A 20,362-nucleotide genomic window follows, 5' to 3' on the forward strand; every position below is an offset into this window, starting at 1 on the left:
AGATTTAACTCTTATACAAATCTTCTAATCTTGGGCTGGACTCTCTCGGTTTCTTCTTGGGCTGGATACTCTGGGCTTCTCCTCACGTTGGGTGCTCTCGGCTTCTTCTCAAGGTAGGTGCTCTCGGCTTCTCCTTCACATAGATGGGGGGTGTACCTGCAAGTCGCTCCGATGCCAAAGTCGAAACGATGTAATGCTCATAAGACAAAAATCACTCTTACTTACCTCTTACGTTGACCTCCTATTTATAGAGTTTCTTTAATGGGCTTTTCACTTTACCTTTGGACTTTCTTTCTACACCGTTTTATTATTTACACACCCCCTAATACAGATTTCTATTTAATTGGGCCTTATTATAATAATATTTATATTTTGTTTTATTCTTTTATGTATAACCTCTCGGTTATGTCTATTATTTAGCTTTCGGCTTAAGTACAAGTTGCAAAAGGATCATTGGACAAAATAAATTTTGTACATAAATAAATTGTTCAAAAACTTATTGAATCATAGTTCAACAAAATTGGGCTAAATATAGTGAGAAAAAACACAAACTTTTAAAAATGAAATTAAAAGTTATTAAATTTAAAGAAAAACATAAGGGTAGAATGAGATTTTTGACACATTACAATTAAATTAAAATTACAATTTATTTCAAAGAAAGAAAAGTTTTTAGATTAAGATTAATTTAAGATGTTTATATTATATAATATAGGAAATTAGATTCACTTGTAGCCAGCCAACCAAAAGATAAATCATTTATCCTTCCTTGTGATAAAAAAGAAATTCCATATTTGTCAAACTCGTAAAGATGATAAATGATTTGTATGTACATAGTATTCTTGATATCCAATAATAGCAAAGGGTAGGATGTTCTAGTATAATTTTAAGTTATAATTTCTTTTCATTGCAAGTTACTAACAATAAATATATGAACATAATTTTCCGCAATCATATTGGTGAAACTATTTATATATACACATTTTGTTATAATTTATTATTTTTAAAATTGCTAGTGTGGGTTTAGGTCGTGGGTGGTGTTGTCTCTAATAGTGTTTACAATTTGATCCACACTAATTTTAACAACTAATTCCCATAACTTATAAGTTACTAACAATAAATATATGAACACAATTTTCAGCAATCATATTGGTGAAACTATTTATATATACATACACATATATACACACATTTTTTGTTTTTTTTTATCTAAACTAAATCCTAAAAATATATTTTTAAAACAGCTTTTGAAATTTTAATTTTCTAAAAATATACTTTTATTTTATAAAATTAATTTAAGAATATTTTAATTGTAAAAAAAAGACAAATACAATTTGTATAAAAACTAAATCAAAACAAAAAAGACTTGTGCACGATGAATTTACCTATAATATAGTATAGTAAATAAATTGACGTGTATATGAATTATTTTTTTTATCAAATTACTTGCCATGAACCCCCATATAAAACGGGCAAATGTCAGATGCGGCACAAATTTTCTGTACCTCTGTAGTTCGAATATCAAACCTATTAAAGCATAATAACAATAGTCATGAAAGATTCGCCCTAAAATGCCAAAACTTTTTTCTAAGATTGTCAGTAGTTATAGATTGCAAACTGGCATAAGGATGCTAGAGATCTGCAAATTCTCCCTACAAATTGAAAAGTGAATGACAAGAAAAAATGTCTTAATTATGATTTTCATCTAAGGTTGTAGCTTGACTGCCATCCAACAGTTCTTGTACACAAAATTTATTTAAGTTTTCATACATTTTCTTCCATTGGTTAGTCATTTGCATTGACCTTTGGTAATCATGTTTTAGTTTCTCCGTCTCCATTTCAGAAGCAGCAGATGACCCTTGATGCTGAGACATAGGTTAAAAACAAAAACAAACGTTAATCACAATCAAAATCAGCTAATGACCATCCTTTAATAAGAGGAGTAATCATATAAACAAACCTGAAGTTCCTTAATGTAATTAGATATCAGACTAGAACTGATGTATGAAGGAACCACAGAACTGCTTCCACCCCCAAGACTGACCATAGTGCTCATATCCGAGTCTTCATCTATTGAATTTGCATATTTTTCCAATGGAGGGGGTAAATTAGCCCCTTGCTTTCTTGATGATGTTTGTACATTAGAAGATATGTGATTAGTAGAGTTTTCTCGTCTAACAACGAGAATATTATTTACAGGCCCTGCAGCATCCACAATAATTAACATTAAATTTTAGCAGACTCAATTTGAAAACATGCATGTAATCGATACTGCCACCTCATGAAGGTAAGGTGATTTAGTAATTAGATATGCCATCTGAGAAAAAAAACCTTGAACAATAACCAAGTGTGTAAAAAGCTTATCATGCAGACCATATTGAGAGAAAAAATAATAGCGTATTATCCAAGTTAAATAACAATGCATCGCATATCAAAGGCATTAAGCAAAAATAAAAGTTTAAAAAAATAAAGGCCCAATAACAGCAGATATATAATAAGAATACTGTCTAAGTTCCACTAGATAAGTAAAACAACTGGGCACCAGTGTTTCTTATAATTAAGTAAAAGCTCGTCTGCATACATAAAACATTGGTATCACAAATAGATTGCCAGATCACTATATTCTAATTTTGCAAATGAAAACAAGTTTGACCATTGAAAAAGCAGAAATTCATTGGAAATTTTTTTATGACAAATATGCATTACTGTTTATATGACATAGATGCAATCAAAACTCTTTCTACAAAGCAGGTCATATTTCACTGTTTATATAATACCTTTAGCATGTTTGAACATGCGGACAATGTTACGAGTTCTTGCATTCCAAACACGAACCATTCCATCCTCTGACCCAGATATTAACAAATTCTCACTCATGCCATATGCTAAGCAAGTAACTGTCTTGCTGTTACATCGAGAAACAAAATTAGTTAAATGGCACTGCATAGCTTAAACCAACTTTTCATTCTGATAACATGACCACTAGCAAAGAGGAATATGATATGTTACAGAATAAACTAAAATTAAATTATAAAGAATGTATAAAGCAAGGTTCATTTACTTCTTTACTGCATAAATTCTAGTAATCAAAATATTTCAATATATTTGGAAGCGTCACATAATGGCTTCAACTTGGCATTCATATGTGCGGAGGATATGGGTTTGAAATACTAATTAGTCAGTTTATTAGTAAATAAGGAAAAATATTCCGTAGATATGTGAATAGATTGACCTTAAAACTAGCTTCTGATTGCTATAAAACTAGCTTGTAATTTATCTTCATTACCTTTTGTTAACAATGAACGAAAAAACTGAGTGGATAGCTAGAACCTTAGCTATAAATCTAGGATAGCGTGCAGAGCACTGACCCCAAAATTGCTATAGCAGGATTTCCACTATTGAGAAATTTATACTAGTTAAATTCATACACACATATACATATGAATATTCAAAATTAGACAGGAAACAAGGACGAAATCATGAAATACATGTGGAGAGAAACAGAACAGCTATTTATTGCAATAAAATAAAAAGACAGAACAAACTCTGATGGCAGGGAACTATGAAAGATTGAAATGAATAAAGAGAGGACAACAAAACATTGGACATAGTGCCAGAGAACAAAGCAAGGATGGAAACACGGGAAGGGTACCAAAAACATCAGAATTGGCCAGAAATAATGCCAGAGAATAGTGAGTCATCTTTCAGAGACACAAGAATGCACATAGATTTCAATTATTAATCCCAAATAAAAGAGCAGAGTCTCAAAATTGTCGTCTAAATTAAAAATTAAAATAACCCAGGGTTGAGGGGACAAACAGGAGTTTTCAATTCAATCATGAATGAACATTGCCCCTGCTAATACCATGAATGGCTGTGATAGAGGGTCGTGCCTTATGCAGCTTCATGTGCAATAGCAAGCCATTATGAAATGGGTTCAATGGAACAGGCAATAGCATTGATATGCCACAACGGCAGTATAGTGCACAATTGACAATCCTAGCTAGAAGCCTAGAAACAACTACTTTTAAAGATAAATAGTTACCATTTTTTATTCAAACTCAGATCAAACATGGATTGATGTTTTGTTCAAAAGCTATAACAGCTCAGTTTGTATTTTCATGTAGTAAGAGAAAAGGATAACCACCGAAGAACAATCAATCCTTTTTTGAAATGGGTTGAACTAATAAATTGGAATCAGCTGGGTGTACAAACTATGAATTTCAACATAAACGATCTCAAATTCATCATCTATTGTAATCAGTAAGGGGAATAAATGTTTCTTTGAATTCATCATAGCTAGCTAACAATTAAATTCTGTGGGAACTAGATACTCACTTATAGTTATCCATAAATTCTTAAACAAAAAACTAACTGCTCTCAAGTCCCAAGTTGTTGCTCTCTAAGATCAATATTATTGCAATTGGCAAATAGCAACTATCATACACGACGAGCTATACAGGAGCACAAGACAATCAATGCGTGCAACTAAATTATTCAAGCTTACAAAATATATATGCAATTAAAGAGATAATTACAATCAAAACACTGATGCATATTTGCAAAACTAACATTAAGTGATAAAACATCATCAACAAGTCTATACTTTTTAAAATAAACACAAAGAAGAAATGACAACCTGTGGTTAGAAAAAGAACCAATGATATGCATCCCACAATTATTAGTAGCAACGCTTTCAGTGTTAAGTGCAACAATATATATCTTTCCATCTCTACTGCCAGCATAAAAGACGTGCTCAGCTGGATCCAATACAATGGAATCAATAACTGAAGGGAATACTTTATTTCTTAGTAGTGTTCCCCTAGATAAGCTCCATACCTAACAGAAGAACAAATTACAATCCAATTAAGTTGATTACAAACATTCAAACATATACATAAACTATCTCAAAATATAAGATTAATTGAGACTAAGTATCAAACTCTATAAACAAAATTACTAACATTTTTCATACAAAAATATATTATATCCTCAGGATGTAGAACAAACCTTGCAAGTTCGATCCTCTGAAGCTGACACAATAATTGCATTGCACCCTCCATTACCAATAACAACATCAGTCACGCGCAGGGTGTGTCCTGTAAAACTATACTCATAAAGATTATTTGCCTGCTGCCCTATGAACTCATCGAATATCCTGAACCACGAAATGAAGAGCAGCAAATACTACAATAGTTAGCACTGCTAGCACCCAAGCTGTACACTATCCTAAAAGGAAAAAACACTACTGCAATGGAAAGAAAAATAAAAAAAGGGAGAGAAAAGTACATAAAGAGAGACCAAACTCTTACGGTTCCATCTTCAGAACCAGATATCAACAGCGAGTCATCTTCAGAAAAAACCAGACAAGTAACCGCCCTAAAATGTGCACGCCACTTCTTAAGCAATCTACCGGTTTCAACCTTACAATCAATGCAAGCAACTTAGCACGGTACAGTAAACAGAAACAGACATAAATCAAGTCCCCACTTTGTTATATGCTAAAGTTTTGGGATTTGATTAATATTATTATTGGATTGTTAAGATTTAATTAGTTAGGATTTTATCATTTATTTATTTTATTAGGATTTTATCATTTATTTAATTAGTTAGGATTTTATTAGGATTTTATTGGGATTTTATGATATTTAGTACTCTATAAATAGAGTATTGAACTATTATTTGAGACATGAATAATATATGCAGCTTGTTTCCTTTTCTCAATTTTCTATCATTGTTCTTGTTCTTGGTATAATCGGAAGCCACCTAAAGGTTCCCTTTGTCCAAAGCCTAATCGTTCTTCGAAATCTCTTACGAGATGACCTAGACGCTTCTACACACGAGATTCAACACGCTTCGCTCAAGCTACTAAAGAGATGGAAGATCGACTCTCCCAAAGGATGGATAATAGGTTTATGGAACTCGCGACTACGTTGAAGGAAACCTTGACTCTTTCTATGAAAGACACCATTCAGGATTTACTTACTCAATCTCGAGGTGAACCCTCCCCTGGACCCTCACATGACACGCGCGGACCTCGCACGGGGTCTTCTTATGTTTGTGGCACGCGGTTGGCACGCATCGACTTTCCCCGATTCAATGGCGAAAATGTTAACCAGTGGATTTACCAATGCGAAAATTATTTTCTCATTGACAAGACTCCAGAGGAATTCAAGGTACAATTGGCACTTGTGCATCTAGAAGGCAAGGCCTTGCAATGGCATACCGCACTTATGAACTCTGATTTAGATATGGATGCACCTTCCTGGCCAGGATTCACCAAAAGTCTAAAAGATCGGTTTGGTGCAATTGGAGATGATCCCATGGTTGCGTTGATGCGTCTACGACAAAAGACTTCCGTTGATGCCTATCATGAAGAGTTCGATTCAACCATTACAAGGTTGAAGTTAGCTAATGATCATATTCTCAGCTGCTTCCTTGGTGGCTTAAAGCAAGACATCCAAATGATGGTACGCATGTTCCAGCCTACGTCTCTACAACATGCGTTTACTTTGGCTAGGACGTATGAAGCAGCCCATTCAAGCATTTCGTTGGCCAACTTAGATAGGGGAGTCTTGGGTCCAACACCAATGCCTATGTCATGCTCCAATCGATGCGGCCCCCACACCCAACCCAAAACGCCACTTAACGTCGGAGTTCATAGCGGAACGCAGAGCCAAAGGCCTTTGTTATTTTTGTGATGAACCCTACTCAATGGAGCACAGTAGGGTACAGAAGAAATTACAACTTCACGTCATGGAGATGGAGGAAGAAGATGAAACCCTTGATCGTCCTCCCAGTGAAGCGACTGCATTATTACAAAGGACGGAGCCACAAATCTCAGTCTACGCATTAACCGGAGTGGCTGGGTTCAAAACTATGAGAATAACTGGATATCATAAAACACGACCTTTACATATTCTCATTGACAGTAAATGGCTCAAAAATATGGGTGCATAATTGAGACGATTGCCCCTTTGAATGTTGTGGTAGCAGATGGGTCAAAGATCACGATATCTTCCGTGGTCAAAAATTTTAGTTGGACAATTTAGCACACAACTTTTACTGCTGATATGCTACTCCTTCCTTTGGGGTGTTGTGATTTAGTGCTAGGAATTGAGTGGCTCATAACATTGGGCGATATTTTATGGAATTTCGACAAACTCACTATGGAGTTCACTGTGCGACATGTTCTACGTGGCTCTGTGGGCCCCAAGATCAAACTTACACCCAAGCAACAATTGAGTAAAGTTTTTCTTGAAGATGTGCATTTATCTATGATTCACATTGGTGCAAAGGAGGAGATGTTGTTGCATTCCCTGACTACATATGCCGCACAAAAGGAGATTCCAACTGAGATCGCGAATCCATTCCACGAATTTGCAGATGTTTTTCCAGAACCACAACAATTACCACCTTTTCGACCAGGCCATGATCATCATATTCCCTTGCTTCATGGAGTTAATCCCGTCAACAAAAGGCCTGTAAAGTACCCATTGTTCCATTCTTGAGGGCAAGAATGTTGTTGAGGGGAGGGCATTGTTATATGCTAAAGTTTTGGGATTTGATTAATATTATTATTGGGTTGTTAAGATTTAATTAGTTAGGATTTTATCATTTATTTATTTTATTAGGATTTAATTAGTTAGGATTTTATCATTTATTTAATTAGTTAGGATTCTATTAGGATTTTATTAGGATTTTATTGGGATTTTATGATATTTAGTACTCTATAAATAGAGTATTGAACTATTATTTGAGACATGAATAATATATGCAGTTTGTTTCCTTTTCTCAATTCTCTATCATTGTTCTTATTCTTGGTATAATCGGAAGCCACCTAAAGGTTCCCTTTGTCCAAAGCCTAATCGTTCTTCGAAATCTCTTACGAGATAACCTAGACGCTTCTACTTCATATCACACTTTCAATTCATAATTCTCCACAACCTAACACCACAAACACTTCCGTGCATGTTTAGACTATATTTGATTTCTCTTAAGGATAAAGTAATCCCAATCAGTGTTATCAATATCGGATAACGGATCATATCGAAAAACCTAAAAATCCTTTATAAAGTTATAAAGGGAATTATATCAGTTTATGGCGGAAGCATTCTAATTATAATAATATGTTCAGAATATTACTAGGGTACTGCATTCTAATAATAATATTATGTTTAAAATTTAATAGGTTACTATAAAATATTATTAGGTTAACTTAAAATATTTTAATTGGGTCTTTAATTTAGGATTTTCTGCTGTTATTAGGTGTGTTTAGTATAAAATATTATTAGGTTAACTTATAATATTTTAATTGGGCCAGATATGACATGGACCAATTCAATAAAGGGTTTTTTTCACTTATTAGGACAGCAATTGCTTGCTTGATTAGGTTAACTTATAATATTAGACAATTGCTTCCTACACTATATTACTGCACCCAATCACAGGAGAAAAACCGAAAATACCCTTAAAAAAATGGATACATATAAATTTCCATTACAGATGGCCAAATATTCTTATCGGCCAATCTATTCAATGCTGGAATAAGACTCGCTATTAATGTCGGTATTTCAGTTTCCAGAGTTGGATCGGCGGTTCAAATTAAAGCCATAAAACAAGTAGCTGGTAAATTAAAATTGGACCCCTTTTCCGAAACAAAATAATCTCTTCTAGATAATTTTTTTCTGGAATGTATTATTTTCAGTTCTAGATATTTTTATCCAGAATGGGATTTTGGTTTTTTTTTTTTCGGATTTTTATATCCAAAACACAAAAATCTCTTCCAGATTTATTTTTCTGAATGCATTATTTTCAATTCCGGATTTTCATTTCCGAAATAAATGGTATTTTCGAAAGTTTTGAAATTACGTTGGATGCAGGGAGCATTTGCCATAATTTAATTGGTATGAGCCCAATTCATTCTAGGTTCCTCACTCACACAGAATCACTGCCGCCGCCGCACACACCGTCACCGGAACTGCGCGCCGCCGCTGTCCACTCTCATGGAACCTTGCACCGCCGCAGCAAGCCTTATATTTTCCGGTTTTTTCGCTTTCTCCGTTATCATCCCGTGATGCGAAAAGCGGCGGCCATTGGCCGCCATGAAAAACCCGCATCGCCACCGTCATGGTTTGGCGGTGACCAGAAAATCCGCCACCGCTTCCCGCCATTGCGACGCCATAACCTTTGAAAAAAATAATGGTTCACAAAAACTAAAAAACTTACTTCCCACAAGTAAATATCACCAGACGAAGCTCCACCAACAACGAAGGTTCCCGGGTGATTAGAAGCAAGGGGCTTAATAGGTTCAGCAGGAAAGCTCTTCACTTCAACTTGAGGGTGCACACGCATTATGCAAGTGACAATGTCATCATCATATAAGAAAAAATGTTAAATAATAATAAGAAGAAAAGGGAACAACCTTGGACCAGGACCAGAAGAGAACAGAACCAGATGTTGCTGAAGTTTCTCGAAGCTGAGAGGAGGCGATGAAGCGAGAACCGACGAAGATAAGGCCGTGAGAAGGGGATAAGCAAGATTTGTAGCGGAGCTGCTCCGCGCCGGTGTGAAGGTCCCAGCACCCTATTCCGCCGTCAACCGACGACGACGCCAATACAACCTCCATTCTTCGTCGGAAGCACACGGCGGCGAAATAACAAATAAAAATCAATGAAAGCTATACCTGATTTTGGCCAATGTTATAAAAATATGCTACGGAGGAGGCTACCACAAATAAAGTTATTTGTCTAATTGTAAAAGATTTTTTTGTTATTTTAAAATTAGAAATATAATAATTAAATAGAACCAAAATACATAAAAATTAAAAATTAAAGAGAAAATGCTATATTAAAATTATATTAAAATGTTATAATGATGTTTCAATGTGCACCATGATTTGAGTAATTCGATTGCATGGAAAGATTGAATTGTAAATGTTTTGCTAAAGAGAAATTAGGTTAGATAATAGGGAATATAATTGAGGAATTGTAAAATACTGTATTGAAGGCCAAAATTCCAATCCCTTTCATTCTCTTTCCCAGACAAGAACAAGAAAGGGTTGATTGAAAGGATAATTTGTACTATTGTAGTAAGGAAATTCTGCATGTATTCACACCAAGTTGTTCAAAATAAAATGTGTTCAGTAAGAGCAAAACTTGGTTGAGGCATTGGAGTGGAGTTGGCCCCTGGTCCCCTAACAAAACAGGTGGAGACAACCTAAACAGGCCCTTTAAAATTGTGTTAGATTGCTACTACTAATAAGTTGGAAAACAAAATTCTTTGGAGTACGATTTGACAATGACTAGACAGAAAAATTCTTATCCATTTTAAGCTTGTTCTTCACATCTTGTATCTCCTTCATTTGTCTCTGCAAGGCAAACAAATTATGTTAAACCAACCAGGGCCATAGGCATAAGATAGTAAGCGATGCATTGTCCACAAGGAAAAAATAATTCTTCAAAATGCTCCACCTTATATAGAGCATTCCAGGATGTATTAAACTTCGCATAATGCAGTACACGTTCAACAGATATCTGGTACTCTACTGTATTGGGCTGAGAGCAATGTGATGTTGATACTGCATTCTCTGTAAAAGCAGGAAACACGCAATTTAAATCATATTTTCTAATATGTGGTGTGTAAAGGTAATCAATGAATTGGGTTAGTAAGGCTACCATCTCCTGGTGTTGCCTTTGAAGCGCAGTTCTGTCAATGACCAAATGGCCACTGAATTTTCTCTTATTGTCAGGCTCACAGAGAATCCTGTAGAAAATCTATGAACAGTACATATTATGCAGTAAAAAATGACTTTGAAGACCGACTTTGAAAACAAAGGGGTTTTTGCTAAGAGCAAGAGAATAATGATTATTGCACAAACTGGATATTAAAGCCATTCAGCTGCAAGCTTAAGACTCTAGGATGACATATCAAATTTTGTTTTTTCATCTTTACTAGCAATAATTTGAATAAACATTCAAGTATATGCAGCACCTTCCGGGATTACTTAAAAATAATGCAGTTAGTGGGCAGAGCTTCCTATTTGCTAAATCTTCAACATCATAATATAATGTTTCACGAGGTTGGAGGTGTTAGATTACCTTGATGCCATCAAAGTTCTTAAATACAAGAAATTATCACTGAAACTAATCATGAAACTTAGAAAAAGTAATTCAACATAAAAAACAAAACAGATGCAACACCTCCCTTCTCCAAGACTAAGGCATCTTTTGTTTAACTCAGATATTGCAGATTCAGCTTCACCTTTTGTTTTAAAAATAACAAATGCTCTACCTGTCAGTAGATGAGAAAACACAATAAATGGAGGATCTAAAAAGTCAAAACATTTACATGTCCCACTGAATTGTTAGGTCTCCATTCTATTTACATGTACTGGAACTCGGGATCCATTCTATCATCCTTGCCTCAACCTTTGCTTTGAGAGCACACCAAACAAGATCCTGAACAATTGAGGGAAAAGAAATTAAGAAACAAGACCACTAGAAACATACCATATTAATTTAAAATCTAAACTTAAACCTCCTCTTAGGAAGAAGAATAATTCATCTGACAACCGATTGTCCCATCACATCCATTTAAGTCTCAATTGCTTGATAATTGTCTAGTCATGCGTAGCACATCCACACACAACATATAGGATATTTTAAGTAGGACAATAATCAGAGAACCTGATGGCAAAGGTGTAAGGAAATTGATCTAAGTTTTAGTAGCTTATATTTTTATTCAAATGTGGATGAATAATTGTTCCTTTAGATTTTTTTTAATTTCCCATTGATTTCTAAAGATATTTTTTACTTATTTCCACAAGTAGAAAAGATATATTTCTTTAAAAATTGAATTTCATTAGTGAAATTAATAAAAGTATTATTTTATTTCTTCAACTAATATGCCTAGACGTTTTTGAATATATTGCAAATAATATTTATATACAATACATAATTTAAAAAAATGATAGGTTGAAGTGTGACTGAGATTCAGAGGAGAAGTTTAAAAGGAAAAGGCATTCGTATATGGTCCTCTCCTCCTAACCATATCACATCTTCAAATCATAAAAAAAAATCATCAAAATCAGGGCTCACACTTAGCAATCCACATGTTTCAAATGACTTGTCATGATTCAAATGACTATAGCTCAATTAATTAATAAAAAGAAAACAATTATCAAAACATTGACCATTCTCACTTTAATCTTCTCATTTTATAGATTGACTTGTTCATTAAATTGTTCGTAACAAAGGTAAGGGAGAACTTACGAAGCAGAAGTGTCCGATAATTTGATACCAAAGTCCTAATCCGGCACCCACAAAATAACACATTTTTCATAATATATATTGGATGCAGGTGCTGCCAAAGTGCTGTTGTAGTGTAGGGTAATCTTTTTTGGGGTGTGTAATGATGTAGATAAGTCATCTAATGGTTATCTTGTTTTAAATCATATGAAGGACTGATTTTTGTAAATGGGTCCTGATACCCTGAAAATTTCTCTTAATTTAATTTATATTTATTGCTGATAAAAAAAAAATAACATTGGTTTAGCCCTTGGGGGTATTACCTTGCATTAGAAATATAAAAGATTGCAGCAACTTCTTCTAAGTACCAAAACAATAACTTTTGTATCTAAGAAGCATTAATAACTTATCATCACCTGAGCTCTTATTACTGCACTTTTCTTGTCTTGCTCTGTTTAGCTTCAATTGCAGTAGTAATGAGATAGATGTTTATCATCAGTGTGTCACCTTACACAGATGGCTCTCATTTGTGATAACCAAGTTGTCCTTCATATTGTTTCAAATCCAGTATTCCAGGACAGAATCATTGAAATTGATTGTCTTGTCACTTAATTAAAAAAGGATTTTATTTGGAAACATTCCAAAAATCAATTGTGGGTCCTAGAATTGATTATATATCTAACAATCTTCCGAGCATGAGTTATATGTTGTATACAGAGTGTTAGATGTATTCTATATATGGGCTGAACCCATCTCTATGTAATGATAAGGCACGCTATGTATTACATGTATGTGTGTGTTTGTGTTTATCTGCTCAACACATGCAGTGATTCCATCACGGATGACACTATCATTTTTCTCTACAGGTCCCAATGCTAGGCCACTAGTTTAGAATTTATTCAACTAGATGAAAGAAACAACATACCAACAGATCCATATTATTATTAAATCTTATAATTTGAACTTGGCAAGGTAACTTAACTTAATGCACCAAAAACGAATCTTGCAAACAACATCCATGCGTCTAGATTGAAGTAGAAATAGCATGTCTAGAATAGTAAAATAAACTAATATGAATTCATTTTACAACCTGTTGATAGTTGTTTCATGTCAATGGTCAAACATAATGAAACAAATCTCAGGTGAGAATATTACTTTGTTACAGTACGTTACAGTTACAATAAAGCATTTAGTTACAGTTACAATAGGTTATGTGCAATTTGTACATGGGTTGATCATCTTCAAGTGTAATTTAGATTAATTTGATTATTCAGACTAATTATTCGTTTATGTGCAATTTATAATGGGTTGGATCATCCTAAAGTGATTCTTATTATTTATTTTTTATGACTAATAAAAAAACTAACTCCTTAATGGGGTATGATTATTTTTGTAGTATGATAATTTATTAATATTTTCTGTAATTGATTATTCACAATGCTCTCTATATCAAAACAAATATTCTTATATGAATGTTCAAGAGTAGGTTTAATTTGATTTTTTTTAATTTTTTAATAAAAAATCAAATTAATCATATATAATGGAGTTAATTTTTTTTTATCAACAATAAAAAAATAAAAAAAATAAATAAGAATCACTTTAGAGTGATCCAACCCATGTATAAGATCGCACACTATAATTCAAATTTTTTAAATATAAAAGCATTTTAAAAAATATTGCGTAAAAAAATCAATGGCTATGTTTATTATGTAAATTATTATTATTATTAATCTAAAAATAGTATCTTATAAGAAACTCTATGTGTTTGTTAAACTAATTGGTCGTAATCAATTAATGTTTTTTTAATAATATTTGGATGAGATGATATTTTTTAGTATGATATTCTTATATATTTAGATACATGTATAGGAAAAATAGATGCAAATCAAAACTTTAATTATTTTTAATCAAGCCTTTTAACAATTTTCATACTTATACTTTTATTTTAATTGAAATATGAGTAAAATTTTAATTTTTCAGTAGAAATAATTTTTTTTATAATTAATAAAATTTTAATTTTTAAATAAAAAAATTTCTTATACAGCTGACCACAGATCCACGAATAGCCATAAGCCCAATGAAAAAGAAATAATTTTTTGCAACTTATATTTCCCAGTGCTACGTTGATGTGCAAAGCAAAACATAGCAAGAAGCCATGTCATATTACCTTCCATTGACAATTCACTTTTTTTTCCTATATTTATCATATAACTCTTAATATTATTATAAATTTATTTTTTATTCTATTTTTTTTAAAACTAGAGTTGTATAGTCAAAAGTATCATTTTTGTTACTAAAACCATTGGTAATTTAAAATTATTCAAAATAGTGATTAAATTATTCAAAATTAATGTAAAAATTATAAGAAAATGTGTTGCCTAGATACATTCTTATAACTTTTAATAAAATAATATATTATTTTTTTAATTAAAACACATTCCTTAAAATAGTCTTGAAAGGATATATATACCTATAATTGTAAAAACGAAAAACGTTACGAAACAAAAGATTTCACTTAGTTTGTTTTGTTTTTACTAGTTAGCATTTTATACTATATAACTCAATCTCATCCAATCAGGATAGAAAACAAAGTCTCTCTAGCATCTCATTAGGATCTTTAATATCACCATTATGGTAAAAACCACTATGAAAGTGAGATTACAAAGTCTTTCTAGGATTTCTAATCTCACCATTATGGTGGATATATTCTCTCCCTTTTCTCTCTATGTTGCTCTTCTCACTTGTTTCATTACTTCATCATTCTCTTTCTCAGATGTTCCTTTATATAGAGGATAAGATGAAGGCTTCTTCATAAAGATATTAATGCTCATTACATTTTCAAAAGATAGTTACAATTTCTAAAAAATCTTTTTAATGGCCATCATTGAATATGTTAAATGAATCGATTACCAATATTAATTGGTCATAATCTCCCATTAAATTAAGGAGGGTTTACATCCCAATAAATAAATGACTAGGAATTAAGAAGAACTACCTCAAACGAGAGGCTCATCAGAGTTCATCCAGATCACACTATAAATGCTAAATGCAATATTCCTGATTACATTATAAATGTTGACGCAATATTCCTGATTACGCTATAAATATTTCCTATGCCCTAATTTATTTGCCTAATATGTTTTATTATATTACATAAATGCTCAGATTATATTACATGATATTTAGATTTTATGAAAAGTTATCATAATATGACACATTGATGCCTGAAGGAATCAGAGTAAAATATCCAAGCAAGTTCACGAAGGCTTATAAATAGACAACCACCCAGAAGGAGTATCTCAACTCACATCTTTGCACTGCATTCACTACATACATCATATTTTGTACTCTTACTGACTTGAGCGTTGGTGTGTAATCACAGGAGGAGCCCCCTCTTTGTTCCCCGAAGGTTAAGTCAGACCAGCTTGGAGGGAGATCATGAGGAGCTCATCCAGACTCCGACTGACCTCGAGCCAGCGAGAACAAAGAGATTCCCAACAATTCTCCCCCCCTTAATGGACTTAATTGAAGGGTATCAATAATTCAGCTTCCCCAAAATAGTGTTACCAATATTAGTTGGTCATAATCTCCTATTAAATTAAGGAGGGATCTCTAACAATTCTCCCCTTTCTGACTTAATTGAGGGTATAATTCAACTCCCCATAACAGTGTTACCAATGTTCATTGGTCATGATCTCCCATTAAATTAAGGAGGGATCTCCAACATCACTGTTTGAGGCTTGCGTTCTGACGGGGTTGAACTGCACTTGGGAGTGACATGATAAAGAATGAACTGCACTTTCTGCTCATCACTAAGATGGTTGAGAGCCCCATATTTGAGATTCTGGAAAGCATTGTCGGTGGATGTGAGAAGGATGAACCCTTGGGAGTTTGAATTGAGTTGATTCTTGATTTGGGTTAGTTGTTGTGAGTCACTCAAGAGACGGATAAGGATCGTGTATCGGCCACTTTATTGGAGCATGAGAACGAGAGAGGTGAAGGCCATGCTGAGTAAAAGTGTGAACGAAAAGAAAGTGGGAAGATAAAAGAAAGTGTGTGGTGGTGTGTGGAGAATGGAAGGATTTTTAAGGATAATGATACATTGACAACTCACATTTTTTATATAATCATATTATAATTCTCAATATTATTATTTTTTGGCGTTGGTGTTTGGGTGCTGAGACTTTGTTGGCATGCAATAGAAATAGCGATAAGAAATGACTTAGTTGAGAAATAAGAACCAATAAGAAATGACTTAGTTGAGAAATAAGAACCAGAAAATGTACAAAAACAAAAAGTTAAAGGGAAGATAATAGGACATGGATACGAAGGGGAAAACTTTTTCTTAACGGCACAAATAGTAACTAGAATACACTTCACATCTCTTTATAATAATATAATAATATTTTAAATTAAAAAATAAAATAAAAAGTATTAGAATATTAATTTATTATTATATAAGATGTATATTTTCACTGTTTATGTGTTAATATATCATGGACATCTTGTGAAGAATCGTCTCTTGTTAAGAAAGAGAAACATATTTCCAATTACAAAACTTAATAATGCAGAATTCGGAAGCTACTTAGATGTGATTTCTTAGATCACTCCTGCGTTATTTATTTAATTTCCAAAATTCACTACTTTAATTCGGTAAGACGTTATTTTAAGATTCACAACTTTAAGATTCCAATTACAGAATTTTTCATGCCATTTTTTAGTATTTTATTATTTGATACATTATTAGTATAGAGATTGTTATATTATTGTAAAGTGATAAAATATTGATATAATGGTTCTTCATATGATCATGTTGGCACTCAACAACCGTTTGAGGCTTTTAGATGTGTGCACATGAAAATTTTGTTAAAGAGACAGAAGAGACCGATATTTCATGGGCGTTGTTTTCGCCGGTTGACTCGTTTTGCCGGTTGACTCCAACAGTTGGTTGTGCCTTCTTCATCAAGAAACCTCTCACTTGTAAAGACAAAGGGGTGCCCTAACGGCAGTTTGCAATTCGTCTGACGCTCAAGTCAGTATTAGGGCAAAGAAATAATAAGTGTATAAAGTAGTTTCAGTCTTAGAAACTGTGTACCTTGCTAGGGTTCTTAGCACCCTTTATATAGGTTGAAACTAGGGTTTACCTCTTTACCCGAAATGGGCCTTTCTGATGGGGCGAATCCATCACTATTGTTACCTTACTCTTAGGATAACCTAGCGCGTGGGTTCCCTAACTGGAGTGCAACCTCTGGCGGGGTGACCACCTGGGTGCCTCCTTGTGCACCTGATCTCTGGGGTCACCCGCCTCGGGGAGTGCCCTAGCTGTTCACATGCCATGCATGCAACTCGTCCCTGGAACGCGACCTTCACAGGTCATATCTTTCCAGTGAATCTGTACTTGTGTTACGCCTAAACGCGTCATCCACTCTACACGCATGGTCCCTCGTGACCTAGGCTTCTCCCTTATTGATAACTGGTATGTGGTCTGGGATCCACTTTTCGTGGCCCAACTCTACTGTTTGGGTTCCGATGTCCGATCTCTCCACATTGTCTAGTGGCACGTCGGTACATCTTAGCGACCGATGTCTGACCACTCTTTGGTTCCTTGGCGCACGTGCTTCGCGAGATACTGGCCCACGCTGCTCGTGGGACCCCGCTTACGTGGCGCTAACATTACCAATGGTCAACGACGCCCAAGAACTGGTCGGTACAGGTGTATTGATTAATTAATTGAGAATGAAATTAGTAGAAAATAAAATTAGGACACAACATGTACCAATATAGTTCACATTGTTTAGGAGTCGAGATCAATGACACTTTATACACTCTTTTCTTCTCCAACCCATAAAAACCTTGTTAAAGACAAAACTGTGACGGAATACCGATCTCCAAAATAAACAATATTTCAAATATGATAATTGATCGTAACGATACTATTTATCGAATTTGAAGTCGAAACACAACCACTTACCCAATGTAAATAAAAAGGAAACATTAAAAATTATAATAAGTTAATAAAGTGATAGTTTAAGAATTAATTTGAAATTTTGCATTCAGCTTGTTCCGTACTCATGTCTCATTTCACTGCATTATCACTTACTAAAATAAGATTTAAACAATATACTAATTTCTTGTTTGACATTAATAAATAAGGGGATGTAGCTCAAATGGTAGAGCGCTCGCTTTGCATGTGAGAGGCACAGGGTTCGATCCCCTGCATCTCCAAACTTTTTTATATTTAAAATGTTTTTTTATTAATGTACAATTATTTGTTTTATTTACTGTTTTTTTTTTGTTTTTCATCATGTCTTATATATTTCTGGTGCATGTTTGTCTTTTTTTTTTCTCCAAACTTTTTTATATTTAAAATGTTTTTTTATTAATGTATAATTATTTGTTTTATTTACTGTTTTTTTTTGTTTTTCATCATGTCTTATATATTTCTGGTGCATGTTTGTCGTTTTTTTTTTCTTATTTTCACGTGGTTTGATAGATGGATTTGCATGTATAAATTTCGTTTTCTCTCCATTTGCACAACACACATCATAAAACCTAAAATACAATATGGTATTAGAGTGGGTTAATCCTGTCCTACCCTACTTTCGTCTGTTTGTTTTTTTTTTCCATTTGTTTTCTTCTCGTATTTGCATTCTTGTTTTGTTTGTTGGTTTCTTGTTTCGTTTGTTGGTTTCTTGTTTCGTTTGTTGGTTTCTTGTTTTTTCCTTTGTTCATCATGGAGGGAGGTTACAATATCAACTCAAACATTTCTCAAAATCCATCTAGTCCTATTACATATATCTTTGAAAAATTTTAGGAATGGTGTTGATCAATTTGCAACTTGATGGCGGGAACTATCATGCTTGGAGCAGGGCAATGAAACACATGCTTCTTTCAAAGAAAAAACACAAAGTTTGTTGGTGGTAGTCTTCCCATTCCTCAACCTCGTTCATCTCTTCATGAAGTCTAGAAAAGGTGCAACATGACAATAATATCATGCATAACACGAATTGTGAATGCTTAATTAGCTCAAATTATCGTGTATATAGAAAACACTAGAAAACTATGGGAAGATTTGCGTGAGAGATTTTCAAAGGGTGATTACTTCAAGATTTCAGATATTTTGCAGGAAATACATTTAATAAGACAGGGTGAACAAAGTGTTACCGAGTTCTTCACCAATTTAAAAACTTAATTGGAAAAACTTGAATCTTTGAGACCAACCGTTTGCATGTGTGAGATTTTATACAGTTGTCCCTTGGTCAAGAATGTTGTGAAACACAAAGAATTAAAATATGTGTTATGTTTCTTGAAAGGCTTGAATGATATGTATGTCATTGTGAAAACACAAATTTAGCTCATGGAACTGTTTCCAAGTGTAAAATTTTTCTTCTCTCTTGTCATTCAACAAGAACGACAACTGACTGAAAATATCATGATCAACAACAAACTTTTATTGAATACTTTAGCTAATCAAGGGAACTGGAAGACACAACACAATGGAGGTTGGAAGTCACAAGGCAGGGGGAAGAATTAGAACCAAAACAATGGTAAGCAATATACATGTTTTCATGCAAAATGTTGGAAATTTATTGATTTTAATCGTTGATTAAGCTATCACTCACCCTAATTTGAAAAATTAGAATTCAATAATATATTTTGGAGTTGTGAGGTTAATAGAAATATTTAATCCCATGTGTTATTTTCAAGAATTTAAGGATGGATGAAGCAAAAAGATATATTATGAATAGAGATGTCACTTTGCCCAAACCCAATTAGGTTAAAAAGGGGTATAAGGCAAAGAGAAAGGGACCGGAAGGAAGCCCTAGGAAGCAACTGTGAAGGAGAATAGCTATGGATATTCTTCTTTTGCTTTCCATCATCTTTTGTTGCATGTAATGGCCACCATGATGTTAGATTTGTTTGTCTAAAACAAAAGAGGGCTGAATTATTTTTCAAAATATTTTTGCAAAAGATTGAGTCATATTGAAAATTAATAAAATCAACAGATTGATTTCTTTGTTCAAACGATTATAAAACAAAAACAAGCATGTATACCAAATATAAACAAGTTATTATGTTTATTTAACCGATTGAAATATAGGCAAAAAATTGGAAAA

The 20,362-nt window shown here is 33.5% G+C and overlaps 1 protein-coding gene and 1 non-coding gene across 2 annotated transcripts; one reads left to right on the top strand and one right to left on the bottom strand.

The window, feature by feature from the left end:
* Positions 1-1,668: 1,668 nt before the first annotated feature.
* Positions 1,669-9,706, bottom strand: LOC137835481 (protein ROOT INITIATION DEFECTIVE 3-like). The gene is made up of 8 exons (XM_068644008.1): positions 9,422-9,706; positions 9,226-9,339; positions 5,287-5,420; positions 5,008-5,155; positions 4,637-4,836; positions 2,775-2,902; positions 1,958-2,199; positions 1,669-1,862 (listed from the first exon to the last, which is right to left on the bottom strand). The coding sequence occupies exons 1-8, from the start codon at positions 9,623-9,625 to the stop codon at positions 1,686-1,688; spliced, it is 1,347 nt and encodes a 448-aa protein (XP_068500109.1). The 5' UTR covers positions 9,626-9,706; the 3' UTR covers positions 1,669-1,685.
* Positions 9,707-18,397: 8,691 nt separating this feature from the next.
* TRNAA-UGC (transfer RNA alanine (anticodon UGC)) lies at positions 18,398-18,470 on the top strand. Its single transcript has one exon. It is a non-coding gene; the product is annotated as a tRNA-Ala (tRNA).
* Positions 18,471-20,362: the final 1,892 nt, after the last annotated feature.

Source organism: Phaseolus vulgaris, chromosome 5 (genome assembly GCF_000499845.2).
Source record: "Phaseolus vulgaris cultivar G19833 chromosome 5, P. vulgaris v2.0, whole genome shotgun sequence".
Lineage (NCBI taxonomy): Eukaryota > Viridiplantae > Streptophyta > Magnoliopsida > Fabales > Fabaceae > Phaseolus > Phaseolus vulgaris.

What these genes read in the sequence shown, in the direction of transcription:
- LOC137835481 (XM_068644008.1), bottom strand. Translation starts at nt 9,625, where the DNA reads ATGGAGGTTGTATTGGCGTCGTCGTCGGTTGACGGCGGAATAGGGTGC. An exon ending in TCTTCTGGTCCTGGTCCAAG is followed by an intron (nt 9,340 to 9,421) that starts GTTGTTCCCTTT and finishes ATGCGTGTGCAC; the next exon opens with CCTCAAGTTGAAGTGAAGAG. An exon ending in GGTTCTTTTTCTAACCACAG is followed by an intron (nt 2,903 to 4,636) that starts GTTGTCATTTCT and finishes TCGATGTAACAG; the next exon opens with CAAGACAGTTACTTGCTTAG.